This window comes from Dysidea avara, chromosome 7, assembly GCF_963678975.1.
Source record: "Dysidea avara chromosome 7, odDysAvar1.4, whole genome shotgun sequence".
NCBI lineage: Eukaryota > Metazoa > Porifera > Demospongiae > Dictyoceratida > Dysideidae > Dysidea > Dysidea avara.
Window position 1 is genome coordinate 34944345 of NC_089278.1, and position 20929 is coordinate 34965273.

A 20929-nucleotide genomic window follows, 5' to 3' on the forward strand; every position below is an offset into this window, starting at 1 on the left:
TGTGTGTGTGTGTGTGTGTGTGTGTGTGTGTGTGTGTGTGTGTGTGTGTGTGTGTGTGTGTGTGTGTGTGTGTGTGTGTGTGTGTGTGTGTGTGTGTGTGTGTGTGTGTGTGTGTGTGTGTGTGTGTGTGTGTGTGTGTGTGTGTGTGTGATGTTTTAGTGAACTGTATGCATGTGAAGCATATTTTTAGTGTATTGAACTGTGTGCATATGCAAGATACTGTATGATTTGAATCGTATATTTAGATTAAAGTGAGTTACTTTGAGTCTTCCTTATTTTTTCCTAGGGATATATTGGGGAATGCTTTTGTTATATTGCCTTCTTTCTATTTAGTTAACTAATAATTGGACAGGCCCTTCCAACATGTTGGAAAGAAACTAAGGTGGTATGGAAATACTTTTGGAGAGGAACTAAACATTACTATGGTAATGTAAACTTGACTTGTAGGTTGTATGTGCACAGCCAAAGGTTCTGTAATTCCATATATTGTTATGGTGCTAGTTTTTGTACTGGTGATACTCCTGATGTTGGTGGGGAAGGTTGGAATTATGTTGAAGATTGTAGTTTTTGTTCTATTTCTATGTAGGAGGTCAACACATCAACCAGGGGTCTCTGGATTGACTCGAGGATTGACTCGAGGATTGGGTGGTCTGTCAAGTCCCAGTTGCTATCCAACTGTTGGAGTAGGCTGACTTATTTTTTGAGTATGTTCATTTGTTTCAGGTTTAAAGTGGTTACCAGCTGACGAGTCCCGCCACTTAAAATAATAGGGACGAAAAGTCTTTTAGTAAGACTTCCTGGTTAACATTACAGTATATTCAATTAATCACTTGACCAACTAATAAACAATCAATACTGTCCTCAACCAGGGTTACTGTCCTATACTGAGGGATACTGTCTGTTTGTTTTGGACCTACTTGATATGGTCGTTACTAGTGAGTTCAACTTAATTACAGTATAAATATGTCACTTTATTTACAACCTGAAACTTCACAGTTGGCATCATGAGAATGTTACGCTGCATCTAGGCCAATCTTTCAAACACTACAATGGATATTATTTCACATCTGATCCAAACAAGCCAGCATATAGCAACTTTGTAACATTCGTGTAAAGCATGCATGGTAGGGCTGTGCAATAATAATAAAACCTGTATCTCGATAAGTGACAACCATTTTATTTCGATAATCGATATTATCTCGATAATAATGTAATATTATAAGCACATGCACAGTTTTACATATTTGTTGACATAAAGTCATTGTCAATGCAAGTCAGAAATTTACCTGCTCCTTATTAATTCGATACCTTTCCAAAGGTATTTCATCTGACTGTGGTTGATGTACACTAGATTACGGAGAATTACTATTATCTTGATAATGAAAATCATTATCTAATTTGCGACAGGTGATTTAGGTATCTAGATTATCTTTTTATCTAAATTATCTCCCAGCCCTAATGCATGCACATGAAGTTTAATTGTATCATAAAAGAAAATATTATTTTATTTTGCAACCATTTAAGCTATAACACGTAACAACTATAACTGTTGATTTACGTACAATTGATACAGCAATGGTGTCTTCACCATGATGACAGTTATCTTTCTTGGGAGCTTCATTTCTGGCACCAGTCATTTTTATTGGGCTAGAGTAAAACATAAAACATAGCACTCTTAACACAATAAAGTATTTCTACTACACCACTAAGTAACTGAGACAACACTTACTTACTCACTTTATTGTGTGCAGTCATTTCTTGTAGCCTGAGGGTAATTGGATTGGTCTCATTAATGCCATCAACCACAAATATTCCAAGACAAGACTCAACAATCTGTTAACAATGAAACAAGAGTAAAACCTGTTTATACGTATGTGTGTGTGTGTGTGTATGTGTGTGTGTGTGTGTGTGCGTGTGTGTGTGTGTGTGCGCGCGCGTGTCGGTAGGTAAAATTTGGAAGATGATCTCTATGACCTATTGGCACTATGCAACAAAGTCACCAGCCAACTTGAATGTGACCAACCTAATATCACTTGTTTAATAAGGTCAATGTGTTCATACATTATCTGGAAACCATAAAGGTGCTAACTTTCCATATTTCCTTAGTAATGAAACAAGTCAATACAGCATTAGATAGACAACAACTCATATTATGGCAAATACCAAAGCCAACATTCGTAGTATGGCTACATTATAGGCAGGTCACTTTGTTCACAAATGACACATTATAATTGGTAGCCATTGCATATATGGTGTGAGCATTCCTACACATTGCAATACAAAAAATGGGTATGACTCCATGTATAATTGTGATCAGTGGATGTGGCTCACAAATAAAGCTGGGATGAGGCTATGGTGCGTGCTAATACACTTCTACATCATCCAACAAAATAATACATTTTACATGTACTCTGGTCCAAGTTAAACACAAATATTGTATAAGTACAGATGGCCTAACCTGGTTTCAACCCTGGCATGGACCCACATAAACAATGCAGTCACCACAAACTTGAATACACACACGCACGCATGCATGCACACACACACACACAATTAACTAGACAGATGCTAAACAGCACCATGGAGGTGTGAGGCTTTCCATGTTGGATATGTAAACTTTGTGGAACGGTCAAATGTTCATACTGACAGTTGAAGTGACGATGCCTGTACACATACGATCATGTGAATCAAGGAAATCTTTAAAAGGCGATACCAGGATAAGTAGTTCTTAGATTGCCATAGCTGAATATGTGTAGTGTGTATAGTACAATACTAAGAAACAATCAAGTGTACTCAATTATGTTATGATAGTGTAAGGTGTACGCTTAATTGTACATGTGTAGAGAGTGGACACACATTGTCACACCCCACATACTTCTGATTGGGCCGTGGATAATCAACTCATTTCTACCTAAGTCGTCCTCGACATAGAGGCATATGCATGAAAGCAGAATTGTCTAATGACTATTGCAATTCCCCACCACTGCCTGACCTGGGCAGGTTGAGTGTGACACTGCATTACTTAGGATATTAGTTTAATTTACTCTTCCTTAGGGGACAGAATTGCTGCTAACACTACATTGGAGTTAAACAACTCAGAAAATGATTGCCTCAGCCCTACACATACATGAGGCTATGCTTGGTGCACACATATACTGTGCCAGTGACATAAATCAGTTATGTACCTTCCATACTGAAGCTATCAAGCCAGCTCAGCGCTATCTGGTAAACAGATATAAGCTTATACCATCTTGTGATCTAGATAACCGTGGTTAAAACATAATCACCAAAAGGTCATTCGTAGCTGTTTTGTTAAGCGGTTGAGCACGAGGTATTCAACTCACGTGAGTAGGGGGCGCGCCCATGTTAAAATCTGCACATAACGAGACTTATCAGAGACTTGGTAGTTGGAAAAGGCGGGTACAGTCGGACGCGGACACGGACGCGGACATTTTCAAAAAGGACTTTTACATTTATATAACAGTTATTTTTCATACCTAACGCTGTTTTTACAGCAGTCTTCGCCTCCAGACCCTGGCGTCGATCTTTTCATAGCGCTTATCCATTTATAAGCGCACGTGCGAAGGATAGACTAGCACTCTAAAGACCATTATAGTGTTGTATACGTGCTCTAGAAATCTAATTCAGAGTCACAGAGATTAATCTAGCATGTCCCAACTTAATCTCGTAGGCCAGGTCCTTGAAATCCTCAACACTCGGTATAAGCGCCTGCGCCTTATACTAAAAGGCGTAAGATTGTGGATTTGGCCTGCTAAGCTAAGTTGCATGGGGCATACAAGCTAATCTCTACAACTATATAACTCCGTATTAGACTTTAGAACATGTGTACAACACCATTATGGTCTTTGGCATACTGTGGAGTGCTGGTCTAGTCCTTCGCATGTGCGCTTATAAATGGATAAGCGCTATGAAAGGATCGACGCCTGGGTCTCGAAGCGAAGACTGCTGTAAAAACAGCATTAGGTATGAAAAATAACTGTTAAATAAATGTAAAAGTGCTTTTTGAAAATGTCCGCGTCCGTGTCCGTGTCCATGTCCGCGTCCGACTGTATCCGCCCTTTCCAACTACCCACTCTATTTATTCTAACCATAGAATAAGCGCGCACACGACGTGGGAGGAGTCCGAGGAGGAGTCCAACATGAACCCTTCCGAGACAGCTTCTGCACCGAATCCAGATGATTTTATCGCTGAGCTTGGGGCGTTTGATTATTTCTGTAACAACATGAGACTCTACGTTAACCCTCAGTTAGTACAGGGCCGGTTTATAAGGGAGGGATTGATAAAGGCGGAAGCCAATTGGGGAGGGATGGCAGTTTTCTTACCGGATCACGCTAAGATGGACGCAATGTTGGCGGACATCAGAGCTAACATTGCTCTTAACGGACCACTTTATTTTGGAAAGTTACTTGTTGTTTTTAAAAGCATTTCAACGTACGAGAAGTTAGCCAAGGATATAAACAGTGAGTCCGGTCTGCCTTATATTTGAGCTTTGTTCTTACTGGATTACCCTAGAAAAGTATTTGGAGTTGAAGGAGAAACAATTCAAAGATCATGATATGAACAAGAACGTAACACCTGGTATGTGTGTAGTCTCGCGTGGCCAGACCGCTTTTTCCCGTATATTGGGTGGGGAAAAAGGGTCTGGTGCAACTCCAATAGCTGTTTACTTCTGAGCCGTCCCCACATTCCGGGGACGCTAATTGAATAACATTGATCACAAAGGAGGTGCCATGACATCAGTAAGTTAACTAGAGATCTGTTTATCCTTTAAACGAATCTTAATTTGCTCCGATGTCTCTTTTATAGCGTCTTGAAAGTTAATCCTCATCGTGTAACAAGACTCACAACCGGAGCAGGAGTGTAGGAATACTTCATAGTTTTACTGACGTCATGGCACTACCTTTGTGACCAATGTTATTCAATTAGCGTCCCCGGAATGTGGGGACGGCTCAGAAGTAAACAGCTATTGGAGTTGCATTAGACCCTTTTTTCCCCACCCAATATACGGGAAAAAGCAGTCTGGCCACGCGAGACTAGTATGTGTGATGCCGACATATTAAGTGCTGCATAACTACTAGTGGGATAGCATTCACAGATAGTACTGATATTATAGCTTATGAAATTATATCTATGGTGTGTTGTTTGCATTACCTGCAGTAGGGTGTCACACTGCAGGTCAATCTGAACTAAAATGTAATAGTGTTAGGGCACATAAACTTAATAATCAGTTTCTTGTCCCTGAGGTCTGCAATTCCCTTGAAATCTCATACAGCCCTCTTTGAAATCTTGTTGAAATCTCTGATTTTGAATCTGAAATCTCTAAAAATTGTTGTAAAGTTCCGTATGTTCCCTTCCATATTTTGCAGCATCATGTATGCTACATCCAGCATCCCCACGAGTTTTCAGAGAACTTGAGAAAGTATCGTATTTCTGTATACTATGTATCATGTGACACTATGTTCTGGACATCTAAGATTTCAAATGCTTAAGTTAGTAACTAACTAGGGGAATCTAAAAAAGTTGCATTGTTGGTCATGTGAGTTATGTAATCTATATTGTATAAAATATAGGCCTGTCTGTGTTGCTATTTTGAGCTTTGGTGGATTAGAAATTAGCCATTAAGTTTATGTGCCATAATGGGTCCAAGGTAAGACAGATGACAATTTCAAAACTCAGATTTTTATTCAGAATTTTATTTCTGTTACACAGGCTATAGCCTTCTTAGTGGGATAGTGATTAATAAATCAACCATTGGCAATGTTGGGAGTAACGCGCTACTTATGTAACGCGTTACGTAATATTATTACTTTTGTGGTAACAAAGTAATATAACGAAATACACTATAAAAACAGGTAATATAACTCAAGTTACTTTACTTACCTAAGTAATATAGTTACTGTAACGAATCTAATATTACGTAATATTATTACTACAAGTAACGAAGTTACTAATCTCGTTAGTAATCCACTGAGTAACGTCTAGCCACAACGAAGTAATGAAGCCTACTGAATGAAGCTTATTCACCAGCTTCTTACTTATAACCTACATTTGCACATTGCCCAACAACACAATCATGTCACGTGATAAGGTGGTAGTTTCACACATGACAGCTTAAGGCTGTGGACACAAAGTAATATAATATGTAATATTATTACAGTTACTTTATTTTATGGGTAATATGTAACTGTAACTTAATAGTTCAGTTGCATGTAATATGTAACTAGTTACTTTTAAAAAGTAACTTGCCCAACACTGACCATTGGTAGAACTTGCCACATCGGTACATTGTAGTGAGGAAATATCATACCATAATAAATATGAATTTTACACTTTAATTTATGCTTTTCTACATCAATTTCCATTCATAACATGACTATTTGGTCATCCAAATCCAGGTGGTACCCAGGAGGTTGGGAAGTTAAATGTGAGCTCCTAATCCTTTGGGTTTTTTGTTTTTTTTACATAGATCAGGCAAAGACAACTGCTAAGAACCTGTCCACACCTAAGAAAAAAGGTAAGTCTACATAACATCTAATGTGTACGTGTGTGTAGTATATTGGGCAAAAGCCATATAACAATGAATATTAGTGAAATAAACAATTTGCGGTTGACAAAATTTTAATTTGGAAATGCGCACTCCTATAATTTCATTGGCTGCAATGGCACGGTATGCAAAGGTTGATGCGAAGTTGTATGTGTTGCAATTAATTTAAGCTGACAGAAGGATAAAGCATGCTACACCATCCTTCTTGTGCTGAAATGTCTGCTTGTTGATTTAGTCAGTCACTGCATGCGTCAGTGGGCAGTCCTGCATTGCTGTATGAATTGGCACATGCTGATAGCTTACTGGCAAATCCAAGCTAGGGAAAATTTGACTATGAGAATTACATACAGTATCTCATGACTAGTTTAACAAAGTCAACATGGTCTGGGACTTCTCTGCTGCCATACTGACAGTATTAGGAGTAGACTTTTGAGTGACTTTGGTGTCTTTCTGGGTTGGTTGCAGTTTTCTTTTGGCTTATTTTAATGTTGAGTACATCAGAACAAGTGATATGTGTTATTTCAATATTTGAAAGCATCAGGGGGCATTCGGGATTGGACTAAGTTAGCAACAGTATCTGCCCTTTGTGCAGGTTTAGTGTCAACTGAGCTGAGATTATTACAATACATTGGTACAATTAAATCACAAAGTAAAAATAGTTACGTTACAGTCATTGCAATTCATTGGAAGTAGGACATGACAAACTGAAGAAAACTATCTTTATAAAGCACACCAGAAAGAAGGGCCTGAAATGTACATCACAACACATTATCCAACTTGTTAACGTACTTACCAATTCCATATATCCACAAAACAAATGAGAGAGAACAGCAGAGAATACACCAATAAGAATAGTGTATGTATGTGCCTAACTAAACACTTCACTGTAAACTACATTACGTGTGGCATGATCATCCCTAACTAAAAGTGTCAACAAATCCAGGGACCCTGCTCTTAGGACTGGGAGTTTAGATAAAAGATACTTAGATCACCTATCACAAATAAGATTATAATTTTGCTTATCAAGATAATAGTAAATCTTTGTTATCCAACATGGAACTTTTGGAAAGGTGTCAAACTAGTTGAGGAAGTAAAAAACAAACTGACTTAACAAGCACTACATGACTTTATGTCAACAAATATGTAAAACTGTGTTTACCAAACAGTCCTATGATGTCACTTCATTATCAATATAATATTGATTATTGAAATAAAATGGTTTTAACGTATCAAGATATAGGTTTTACAATTATTGTATAGCTGTGCCTACTCTGGCTATGAAAAAGTTTGACCTTGACTTTTGTTAATCGTCATTGCAAATCACAGATTAGAATTGAAGTCGTCTAAATTCAAATGGCAATCCCAAGTTGGTTGAAATAAGTGGAAGACAGGGAATAATAATGCCATGACTTGCATACTTACCATGTGAAATTCTAGCCTCTGTAGTGTTGGTGGATAGTTAAGTGATTTAGCTATCAGCACCTCATCTACGAAAGGCTTTGGTACAATAGCCATCTGCCGTGCATGAGGATTCGGGATTGATACTACCACAGGGTCCATGCACCATGTGGGACATCACAATTTCATAAAGTTCTGAGACTACAGTTGAATCAGATATTTCTGCACGTACATCATCGAGGGGCACTAAATAGCATAGAAACTGATGTTGGCTCGTTCTAAGTAGTTCAGAAATTTCTCTGAGCAAAGCAGGCAATGAAAGATTGAGAAAAAGTGGTACTGTGGGTACTAGCATCGAAATTTACCCTTCCAGGTGCCAGCGCCATACCATAGTAGCTATACTGTGCTTGAATGAGCACCAATGACACTTGTCTAGTCCAGAAAGTAAGCTATAAAAAGTGGCTGTTAGCATCAAGAGATAGCTACCCTTTGAGTTTATTAATTGTGTCAGCACCACACTAACATTGCAGCACTAATGGCGTACAGTAGCTATACTGAAGCGGTGTATCAGCTCATTCTATGTAGTTTATAAACTTCCTCTGAGTGAAGCGAGTACAAAAAGAGTGAAAGAAAGTAGCAAACTGTAGCTATTGGTATCAAGATCCACTCTTTGAGTTAATAGTGTCAGTGCCACAACTTGTGGCACTAATGCATCAGCCCAAATGATGCGTGCTTTGTCCAGGACGGCTTTTTGCTGTTGAAATGCTTGTTCTAACACAGCTTGGAATCTACATTCATGTTCCATTGGGGTGCTTGCAAACACCAGGATGTCATAGTACTTCAGGGAGATCAATCATTCATCTGGCATTGAAATATTTTTGGTACACTTGATATACCAATTTGTCGTCTGTATGGTGTGATCAATAGCTGCATGGCTAGTGGTATCTGCCAAAATCATCCAGGTTACTAAAGATTGCAGCCCCTGTAAGCTGTGTGAGGATAGTGTCAACTTTTGACATAGGGTGTACTTCATGTAAGTGTCAGAAAACATTCTATATTTCTATTCCATAGTGACACCCTAGAGGCAGAATCTGCCATCTACCTATCACCAAAGGGTGTGTCTACTATTGTAGAACAACAGAGTGCAACTTAAATGGGCCTTCCTCAAGTGAGTTAGCTCAACTGTGGAGAGACAGACAGCTTTTTAGCTTTATATAGTACATGGGTTTCGTTTATCCAAACTTTTTGATTATCTGGTTGTACTCAGAGCCCAGTGGGTTTGGATAATAGAGTTATATCATTGCATTCATAAGTTACGTATAACTATTTTTATTAAGCACCTGTACTTTGTTTTCCCAATGGTTGCTATATACAAATCAATCAGTCTTTCTGTTGTTACTGTGTCCTGCAACTCTGGACATATGTGGCTGAAACTTTACCAGAGCCCTCTCTTGGCTATGTAAATATAGAGATTTAATTTAATTTAGAAAAATGTGCTGTAATGTCCTGTGTTGCAGATCCACATACAGAAAATGCTGTTTTTGATATTTGCCATATGTAGTAGTATATAATGTTTGTTTTTTGATGTTCTTGTTTGTTCAGCTGCATCCCTCACTTCAGCTCAGAATTTATCTACAGCTGTTAATGTTAAAGCAACAATTGAAAATCTAGCAGCTATAGCTATAATCGGTAAGTGTACATAATGTTTTGTAATTCTTTCATAGTTACCAAGTAAGTAAACTATGTGTTAAAACCATCAGTACTCAGTGGTTCAAAAATTTAATACAGTAACTTTTAACAGAATTATACAGAAGTACCAGATCAAGTCTGTTTATCGTACTGCTCTATTTATCATACTGCAATGCCATGATTGCTTTGTAAATTTTAGGGGCACCATTAACACTAGAACAGAAACTTTAATAACTACGTATATATGAGGAAACAATCAGTTTGCTTAGTTTTCCAGCTTGCGATCTTTGCTGTTTTTACTATTAAGAGATAGTTCTTTATATGGATCCAACATTTTGTTTTGTGCTAAAATGTAAATGTAAAAAGCTATCCTCTTTGGTACCTAAAATCTTTGTACACGCAGTTGTATAAGAGTCCTTGTATAATATTTCTAGCAAACATCTGGGAGTGGAGTTAGTATTAATTTTGTATTGTGCAGCCACTGGATGCTGTGGATGCCCATAAAAATGTACTGAAGCCATTGGAGAAGTGATGATAGTCGATGGTTAATTCTCCATTATTTGCGAATAGTGTAAAAGTGTATGGCATGCTCTAATTTATACAAAAAAAATTACAAACCACCCTGATTTCTCTTTGCTGTCGTTTGTTATTATAGAGCCATAGAAGTATAGATTTTACTTAGCTGTTTGTGAGTTTACAGTTGAAAAACCACTCGGAAATGGTTGGCAAAGCTTGGTAGCTACATGGCATGTATTAAGAATGAGTGCTACAGTCAACTTGACAGACCAACAAATTGTGCTACTTCTAAAAACAGGTGCCCGGTTAATACTATCCTCTACTTTAATATTGACTTAACAGACATTTCTATCCCACTGAAGCCCTACATCAAAGTAAAAAGTGGGAGTATATGGTAGTTAATCCCCAGTGCATATATGGAAAACAACATATATTTGAAAGAAGCTAGTGCAATCACTACAAACTCAGCAAAACTTGAAGCCATACACATTGTAAAACTTTTGTCTGGTCCTCAGCTGGCCACACATTAGATCATGTGGGTGCGTGGGCAGCTGAGGAAGAGACTAATAAAACAGTTCAGCAAAATTGAAGCCATACACAACAACATGCTTGTCTAGCTGTATTGATACGTTGTTTGTGAACTTGACTGCTTCAAAGTGTGGGATAGAAGCCATTTAAACCCCACCTATACTCGTAGGATAGATATCCTACAAGTAAAAATTTTCTTGCCAAAACATTGAGTCTGCTCTTCATTTTTGTTTGCATATACGTAAGAGGGATGTCCCCTTTCTACATGAAAGGATAATTTAAGCCTGCTCTGAATTTGTTTTGGTTATTACAACCCTCATACACCTTATTATAGCTGGTCAAACAATTATTCAGACCCCAATTTCACTTGTACAATGGAACCTGTGTATAATGGTCACCTTGGGACCTGGCCTTCATATACATGTGGCTGTTATAGAGAAAAACCTGCATAAGGCGGTTAGCAGCATTTTAGTGGCTATATAAATGTTATAAATAGGTGATTAACTTTAAGATGCTTGTGCCAACTGTAATATTTCGTTTTATCAGTACAGGAACAAGGTGAGAATGTTGCTAATGGCCATTGAATACTTTTAAGCAATGAAGCCAGATGTATTATCATACAGTACGATAGTACTGTATATTAGGGACATCAAAGGTGTGGGGGCGATCCGTGATATAATATAACCCAAAAACCTGCCACGATTTTTCCTCACAATGACATGACAGTATTGGTTGGGTAAAACCAAGCCCAAATGTGTCTTCAGATCGACCCGAAACGTTTGCATCAAGTTGCTACAGAATTTAGAAAAAAAATTATCCAACAGAATTTAGAAAAAAATTATCCAACAGAATTTTCTACTGCCTGCCTGGCGCCTTCAGTCAAGCGTAGCAGAAAACTGGCTACAGCTACAGCCATAATTTTTTTGCAGAAACGTTTCTAGTTCACTTAAGAAAAAACCTTTGGTATATTGATAAGCATACAATGCTTACACTATTGTCTTACCTTTTATACTTCTTTACCATGGCCATCAGTCAAGGTTCTACCGCTGAGTGTTAATAGACTACAGTACAGCTTCCATACCAGTATATATTGCATCAAACTATTCAAATACACGTGGTCGCCGGTTGCACCAAAAACACACATGTACGTGACTCGCTGTTGATATCGATCAGAGAGAGCAACTCACGGCGAATAATATAGCAATGTGTAAGTCAATAAATATAGTTTATTTAGTAACAATGTTAAACCGAGTTGGGTCATCCAGGTCCTACTTTACAGATTATTCGGGTCTGACCCCACGTGCTAAATTAAATGTGGACGTGTTACTACATGTCATAGCGTAGCTCTGCTTCTTTTGTGAGCCATGCCCACTTACATAAATTACAGTCTGTAGACATATGGTAGCCATGCCCATTCATCAGTCCGTAGGTATGCACGAATCCATGTCCATTATTGTCTGCAGGCTTATGTAGAGCCACACCCACTGACCAGTTATTATTGTATGAGTCATAATCTAGTATAATAGTGCTGTTAACTCAGCAGATATTTAGAGCTTGCAAAAAAACTTCACAAACAAGTATAAGAAAAAATTTGGAATTTTAAATTAAATTCTAATGTACAGTAGGGATATTCACTTCTTATTGTTTTACAGTATTTGGACATTACATACTACTCCGATCTAGCTTGTTTCAGTACTTTTTATTGCGGCATTATACACTGTCCCTAATCTAATTTAAAAATTTCAAATTTTTTCTTGTACTTGTATAGTATGTACCATTCTGCATGGGTATAGTTCAAAGGCACCGCCATACAGTGCCATAATTTCCAAATGGCTCAGATCACGAAGTGATTGCATGCTATTTGGGAATATATGAAGAAGGTGGAGTCGAGCATATCAATGGTGTAAGGCCTGGTTTCCTAGAGTTACAGCTAGTTGGTCGATAAATAGAAAGGATACAAAGCACGTGCGCACATGCACATGCACAAGGAATCCTTAAAAATTTGCCACGCTTTCACACCTTTGGCCTTTTGAGAGTAAGCCAGATGTATGTGAGAATAGGGCATGGGTGGGTGGGACCATTGATATGCTCAACTTCACCTTCTTCATATAATCCCAAATAGCCTGCAATCACTTCATGTTTTGAGCCATTGGAAATTATATTTCAGAAGGCTCTGTGTCACATATCAATGGTGCTATTTGTAACTCAAAAACATGGTTAAGTTGAGCAAATGTGTTAAGCATGAGTACACACCCACACAAAACTTAATGCTTTAGGTCTCACAACTTGTTGACAACAGCACGGCCTGGCCATATGAAGGGTACCAGGTAGGGCGATAATAGAAATTTTCTGAACACTGATTCTGTGCTCCAGTCTGCAGCTTTCAGGATGTCACTGGTTGTCACTCTGGAATCTGCAGCAGCTGATGCCGATGCACTCCTTGTAGAGTGAGCTATAAAATACTAACATCAATACCTGATAGTTTTAGCACTTCCTGAAACCACCGGGCAATTGTACAAGGTGCTACTGGTTTGTGAGGTTTCACTGTGGCCACAAAGAGTTGATCAAACTCCTTTCTCAAAGGAGATGTTACTGTCTGGTAGCAACGAAGAGTCTCTGCTGGGCACAGTTCTTTGTTTCCAGGAAAAGTAGTAAAAATATATATCAGTTAAAGGCTTACCCTATCTAGACTGTTTTGCCAGATCAGAGGACAAAAAAGGAAACTCCCTCTAGTTTGAGTTGACACTTACTTATGGTTAGAGATGCTAGATCTGCTGAACACGATGGCCTAACTAAAGCCATCAACATGACCAGTTTGTATGTCAAGGAGAGTGAATGAGTGTCACCCCACTTTGAGATGCAGTCTAACACTACTTGAACATTAGTATAACGTGGGAGAGGTGGCCTTGCATGGAAGGCTGGACCCTGGCCACAAGTGGATGCTTGCCCACATCCATATCATCCACTCTGTCATGTACACTGGATATGGCAGACCTGTAAGCATTTAGAGAACTTGTTTGGTAACCCTGTGCATGCAAATCAGCCAAGAAGTTGGCTACATCTGAAATGGGTCCTGAAACAAGATTGAGACCCTGTTCAGTACACCAGCCCAACCATTTCTTAAAGAGTGAGTCATAGGCTTTAGATGTTTTGTTTCTCCAGGAAGCAAGTAGGAGTTCTTTAGCTGCTTCTGAAAGGTTTCCAACTCCAAACGTCTGCCAGAGATAGGCCATATGGCTAGTTGGGGTACCAGATCCATCTGACTGGCATCGGATGTCTGTTGGAATAGGCTCAATGTACGAGGAAGTTGCTGTGGATAGTTGTACAGCATTTCCAACAGAACAGGATACCATGACTGGCCCTTCCATACTGGGGCCACCAGGGCTTGCTGTTGTTGCATTTGAGACAGAACTCTGCCTATTAAACACGATGGAGGGTTCACAAAGCTTTTGAATGTTTCTCACCTCTGGCTGAATGCATCCATTGCCTATGCCAATGGGTCTGGTCTCCAACTGAAATAGCAAGGTAGTTGGGTAGATAGGCGAAATGCACTTGCAGTGGTCCCCACTTCTGGTTGATCACTTGGAACGGGTAAAGTTTCCAGTCTGTTCTGTCCTGCATTGACCTGGACTCAGCATCCACCATAACATTCACACCCCTGGCATAGGCGGCGGAAAGGGGGGGGGCTAGGGGGCTAAAGCCCCCCCTCAGAATGATATCACACCGAAATTATCTTTCTTGGAGTGGGGCTGAAAACCGTGATAAAGATTGAGATACTCTAATAGAGCAGTCACTCTAATAAAGTAGTCAGTGTGTAGCGAGCTATGTAAGGATTTTTATGTAGTTTATCAGCTAGAAATGGTAGCTGGTGAGGTGGAAAGCTCTTGTCAGTTGGTTGTGACCTTTTTTTTTTTTTTTTTTAAATTTGGTCTCACCTTACCAAACTATAGAAATAAGTCTGGGTCAGCTCAGCGGAGCCCCCCCTCATATCAACTACTTCCTCCACCGCTGACCCCTGGTATGTACTCTGCAGCCAGGATGATGTCTTTGGCCAGAGCCCACATCCACAGGGCTTTGGCGAGGTCCGTCAGCTGGGAGGACACTGTGCCCCCCATGTTGTTGATGTATGCTGCAGCTGTCTGGTTGTCCAGCTGTAATAGCACTGACCCTTCAGGAATGTCTTCACTGCCAGGGTTGCAGCCAGTAGCTCTAGGCAGTTTATGTGCATCCCCTACTCTAGTTGGCCCCATGGACCCCCTGTCCTTGTGCCATTGCAGACTGCTCCCCAGCCCTGGAGAGAGGCATCTGAGGTGATGATCATAGTCTGCTTTCTGTACAGCAGGGCTTTGCCATTCCAGTGAGTGAGCTTCTCCTGGCACTAGGTTAGCTCCTCTCTGGCCTGAGTTGACAGTGACAGTACTGTGTTGTAGTTCTGGTTGGTGTGGTTCAGGGCCCTGTGTAGGTCTGCTTGTAGTGACCGGTAAAATAGAGGGGCAGGAAGGACTGCCTGTGAAGCAGCATGCAGCTTCCCTATCAGCTGAGCCACCTGTTGGGCTGTCACTTGTGACCTCTGTAGGTGCTGACTGACCTCCATCCTTATGTGATGGAGTGTCTCTCCTGGCAGGCTCAGCCGTAGTGAGGTAGAGTCTACCTTCAGGCCCAGGAACTCAATCTGCTGGGTTGGGGTGGTTACAGACTTTGGAACGTTGATGACAAACCCCAGACCTGTCAACAAGAACATCGGCGCTTCCAGGTGGCTCTTCACCTGAGCTGCTGTGTCTGCCATCACTAGAAAGTCATCTATGTAGACTATCATTCTCACCCCCATGGCACAAAGAAAGATTGCCACTGGCTTCATCACTTTGGTGAATGCCCACAGTGTACATGATAGACCGAAAGGTAGGCACGTGAACTGGTAATGTTCTTGTCCTACTATAAACTTCAGGTGAGGTTGATGGTCCACGTGTATCGGAATCGTGCAGTAGGCATTTTTGAGGTCCATCTTCACCATCCAATCATTCACCCTCAGTAGCTCCTTGAGTGTCCCCATGCCCTCCATTTTGAAGTGTTGGGGTACCACCCATTCGTTCAGCTTCTTGAGGTTTATGACTGGCCTCATCTGGCCCCCTTTCTTGGGGACAAGGAAGAAGTTGAGTAAAAACATCCCCCTTTCTTTGTTGTCTAGGGGATGTTTTAATAGGGTAATTGCCCCTTTTTCTAACAGTGTGTTCACCTCTGCTAGAATCAGTGAGCTTTGCTCTGCAGAGTATATAAGAGGGTTTGGCTGATGTTCTTGAACCGGTGGACTTGTGAATGGGATTAAAAAAACCCTGCACACAGTCCAGAACCCATTTGTCTATAGTCAGTACTTTCCAATTGCTGTGAAAGTGACTTAACCTCTGTGCCACCCATAGTGACAGCTGTGCTGTCTGTGGCTTTGTAAAGCCTTTTTGTAAAAGGTAAATAATTATATGGTTGACACGTTCTTTTGATGATATAAGAGTGTGTGCGTGAAGTTCTAGTCATTTGTTGATCTTCTGAAATGCTCCCTGACCTTTCCCGCCTCAGGAGCAAGGTTGGTGGCGTCTCTGGAGGTTGTAGAACTTGCCCCCTCATTGATGGTAATGCGAGGGGGCCCTCTAACAACCCTGTTGCTTCTGCCTTGGCACTACACCTGACGCCTTTGAGTCCCTCAGCGTCTTCATCTGATGGAGATGAGTTGCAGCTTTCTCTGGGAAGGCTGGTCCGAGGAGTGTTTTCGTTGCTGAGGAGAACAGCTCATCAGACTCTGCAGCATAGGATACCAAATCCTTGTTGTAGTCTTGGAGGAGGACGCCCTGCCTCCGTATTGATGTGCACCAGTGAGAGGTATTCCCCAGAAGGGTGAGGGCAACCTTCACCACACTCTCCACATCTTCAATGGCAAGCTGTTTGCCACCATTGATTGCTTCTATTATTCCCGTGAGGGGTCCCACAGCATCCAAGAAATGTGCTTGGATGTCAGAAAAGAGACTGTCATTGGCCTTAGTGCTCTTTGAGCATTCACCAGCAATCATCTTGTTCAGGTGGGGCGAGGTGGTAAACGGCGTATTTGGCACAATGAACTGATGCCGGAGTTGCCGACGATCCTTATTCTTCATTGGAGAGAAGGCTGTCTTTAGGGACTCCTTGGTAGATTCCAGCACTGGAGTTACGCTAATCTTGTTGTAACTGGCGGGCTCTGCTGGTTTCTGAGACAAGTTGGGGTTTTCCTCCTCCGACTCGAGCTCCATTCTTTCAGACCACATAAGTCCTGTGGTAAGAAAGTCGTTGGAGCCTCCTGGTAACATGGCCAGTGGGGTACTGTGTACCAGGCCAGGATTCTCATTCCCAGGCAGCTGTGCTGCCATTTGGGCATTCTTCAAATTCTCCACGTTGGCGGATACGCTAGACACTTCTCCTCTGTTTGTTGAAGCGACTCCTGCATCGAGGCGAGTATAGAAGAAGTATCATCAAACATCACTAATAATGTAGAGATATAAACCGCGAAGAGCGATTAACGACAAACAAACAACACTAGCGAACTAGAAAAAAAGCCAAAGGTGTGAAAGCATGGCAAATTTTATAAGGATTCCTTGACCATGCGCATCTGCGCACATGCTTTGTATCCTTTCTATTTATCGACCAACTAGCTGTAACTCTAGGAAACCAGGCCTTACATCATTGATATGTGAGACAGAGCCTTCTGAAATATAATTTGTACTGCAAACCGCAACGAGTGCATTATTAAGTATAATGCACTGATTGCAGTTTTGCAGGCTGCAACGAGTGCATTGTAAGTTATAATGCAGTGACCACAGTGTAATATACAGGCATTGCACTGGCTGCAGCATTGCACAAGTGCCAGCAGCTGAGACTGCTACAACAACTCACCTAATAGGAGGAAAGATGCCTCACAGTTCACTCTAGTTATAACTAACATGTAAAAGTCGATTGTGGGGCCATAACATCACCAGACCAATGTCACCAATACATTTACCAACCAGCCAATGGCAACTGAAAAAGTCAGTTCAGTGGCCACAACTCTAGTCTACATATATTAAATGTACTTATATACCTTACTAGTCTGGTGCCATCTGAGCTCAGATTAAACTGTAGTCCATCTTCGACAATGAGTCAATGAAAGTATTATATAAATATAATACTTTTATTGACTCATTGGTGAGAATAATCCTCACCAATATATTTGATTGTGGCAACCAGTTTTTGTCTTGCCACTAGATTCGAGTTTTGCGAGTGTAGATAGTAAGAATTAGATTTGTATTTTGTAGTAGTATTTGTTTACTCAAACCATCTATACATAGCTGCTTTTTTCACTTGAGAGAATCACAGACGATTGAGTGATCGCATATGCTGAGCACTATATGATGAGAGGTAAACAGCAAATGCAGGTTCGTGCTATAGTCCAAACCATACTAGCTTTGGTCAAATGCAATATCTCAGGTGGCTGAGATATTGTAGAGGGAATGTCACCACAGCATTCAACTCAGTCACCTACAATCATGTTAGAAACCTGGCCTTTATAAGATGTGCAGCTGTCCTGTGAGACTCTCCCCACCTATTAGGTGAGCGGTACATAACAGTTATACAATGTGCACTTATGCTCTGCCTGAATAAACACACTCGTGCCCATTGTATAGCTACTAATTCATGAAAGGAAGGATTGTGGTGCCAGATTACTGAACAAGCCACTTACTATTTGCAGTGACTGCCGTAGGAGAGTTGAAGTTATGAATACAGTGATTTATCAGTGAATTCTTGGCTGGCCGTTATATGCATTAGACAGGTTAAACAGGTGACCACTTAATACAGATTACAATGCATGCATTTGTAAGGGAAAATATTAGGAACCTTGAAACAATGGCTGTTATACAAAGGTGACCGTTTAATTCAGGTGACCAGTAGCACAAGTTCCACTGTATTCGAATTAACACAAAATATATACCTCAGAAAATGATTTCAGCTAGAAGCAAGTGCCATGTGCCATGCTTAACAAGTAAGTACCATGTTTACCCAACCAGTAAACACACTATCCACTCTCTTCTAATGCTTGTTCTTATATTGTTCTTCGATTAAACTATTGAAACAAACACCTATTTTTTGTACTTCAGTATCAAAACCTTTAAGTGTTTTTATTAAGCTTTAGCACTTTTTAACTTGCTAATGAAATTTGTGACCTACATACGGTACTGCTGAAAGGTAACGTCGTACTCACTTGATTGCGAATGATTAAAAAACTCGCTAATTAAGAGGCGTGGCATCCATTTCCTTCACGAGTATTCATTCCATATGAAACGGGATGAATACGTACTTGCAAAGGAAACAGGTGCCACGCTTTTTAATTAGTGAGTTTTTTAATCAAGCGGTTTGAGCAAGTGCGACGTTCTGTTTGAGCAGTACCATACCACCAAAATGTGAAGAAAATCAATGTAATTTCCAGTGCTGCTTATTTCTACTGTATTTTAGTTTTGGTATGGCAATGGTTTAGTGTTCATGACTTTTGAAAAGAAGCTCCACCACTCTAGTGTCAGCTAGCTACATACAACCTATGTGATAGCAAATAACCAATTTACAGCAATGTTTTACTTGTTAACTCTTACCATTAGGCATTGTTAAGATACAGTTACAAAGCTGTACATAAGTTTAGAATATAATCTAGGTACACTTAACTTATCCAAAGTACTGGGCTAATGATTTTGAAATAAAGATTGAGTGCCTCTGTCATCAAAAGTTAAAGTTTTTTATAAAGTGCATAAAATTTAAAGGTGATTCAGTAAAAAAAAGGTAACCGCAAGTAAGCCAGGATCTACCACTGTCATCCGGTTTCTGTACACTTTATGCTTAACTACAGCATCCAGTGGGATTCCAATTAAATTATTTTCAATGTGAAATTCCTTTATTGGTACCAAGTCTAAAAATTGCAATGCTAAATTTTTATATTGATTTGTAAAACTATTAAATTAGCCTACCCTTTTACTGTAGACAGTTGATTGTCTGATCATTAATCAGCCAAAAGTCAATTATCAATATTCCAAATTTTTTGTTTAATTAGAGAAATGTATTTTATCAACAAGTTATTCAAAGCTATATATGTACATGTGACCGGATCTGCAAGAATCCCACATGTTGTTTTTTGTTGTTTTTTTAGACAAAAATGTGTCCATGGATATAGTAGTCAGGGTAGCACCACTTATTGCTCTGCGTTGGGATGACATTGGGTATCGCTTAAAACTTGAAATTCATGACATGGAAATTATAGAAGCTGAAGTATCCAGATCTGGTGATGTGAGGTCAGCTTGCAAGAAAATGTTAAGGGCATGGATTAGTTCTGCTAATGGAAAGCAGCCAAAGACTTGGAGGACACTTTTGATAGTTTTATTGGAATTAGAAATCAACTGTGATGATGTCATTGATGTATTAAAGAAGGAAAGTTCAACCAATTAGCAATATACCACTTATTTTTGTATGTTTTTGTTATTATTTGATCTGTAAACTGTGCATTATAGAATAATTTGCTTTGGTTTCTTAAATTCGTTTAAAGTACACATATGTCCCTTTGCTGGCCAAAGGAAGCAAGAAAGGTATGTACTACATAACAAGGAGGAATTTTGGTGACAGGTTTCCAAGTTGTTTTTTTTGTTGCATACACACTTAAGTCTAGAGGCATGCTAATTTTGAAAGTATTTTGAGATTAAATCTGGTAACAATGTTTACCAAAAAAAATTTTTAAAGCTGACATTTTAAACATATGTTGGGAATTATGGGCTGCATGATTATACTTCCTTCCAATGGTATAGAAGCAGGAGCAAGCTAAAGCATTAAGTGGTGGAGCTATGTGAAGTTTGCCATTCTGAAGGCATGCCTTCAAGAAAAATTTCAGGTCTTATACACTCTGAGATGATATGATTGTAGTTAGACTATTTTTATTGTGTTGGTACAGGTAAACCAAGTAATTTTCAAAATTTTTTAATACAAAATGTGACTGCTCTATTAGAGTATTTCGACCTAACTTTACAAATCAATGCAAAATCAATTTTGACTACCTGAATATGCTTGGCCAGTTTCCAGAAACCCCCTCAATCCACCCCTGCACAACCAGGTGTTGCTGTTACTGTGTACATTGATGGCAGGCATGCATACCAAATCATTCATACAATTAACATACTTTTAAACATTTTGCCAAGATCATGTTG

The 20929-nt window shown here is 39.7% G+C and overlaps 1 protein-coding gene and 1 long non-coding RNA gene across 2 annotated transcripts; one reads left to right on the forward strand and one right to left on the reverse strand.

Moving 5' to 3' along the window:
• Positions 1–1491: 1491 nt before the first annotated feature.
• Positions 1492–3320, reverse strand: LOC136261804 (uncharacterized). Its single transcript, XR_010704022.1, has 3 exons — positions 3186–3320; positions 1738–1833; positions 1492–1647 (listed from the first exon to the last, which is right to left on the reverse strand). It is a non-coding gene; the product is annotated as an uncharacterized lncRNA (long non-coding RNA).
• Positions 3321–4118: 798 nt separating this feature from the next.
• LOC136260743 (uncharacterized) lies at positions 4119–20266 on the forward strand. The gene is made up of 5 exons (XM_066054603.1): positions 4119–4482; positions 4535–4600; positions 6489–6536; positions 9567–9653; positions 19885–20266. The coding sequence occupies exons 1-5, from the start codon at positions 4161–4163 to the stop codon at positions 20178–20180; spliced, it is 819 nt and encodes a 272-aa protein (XP_065910675.1). The 5' UTR covers positions 4119–4160; the 3' UTR covers positions 20181–20266.
• The last annotated feature ends 663 nt before the right edge of the window (positions 20267–20929 follow it).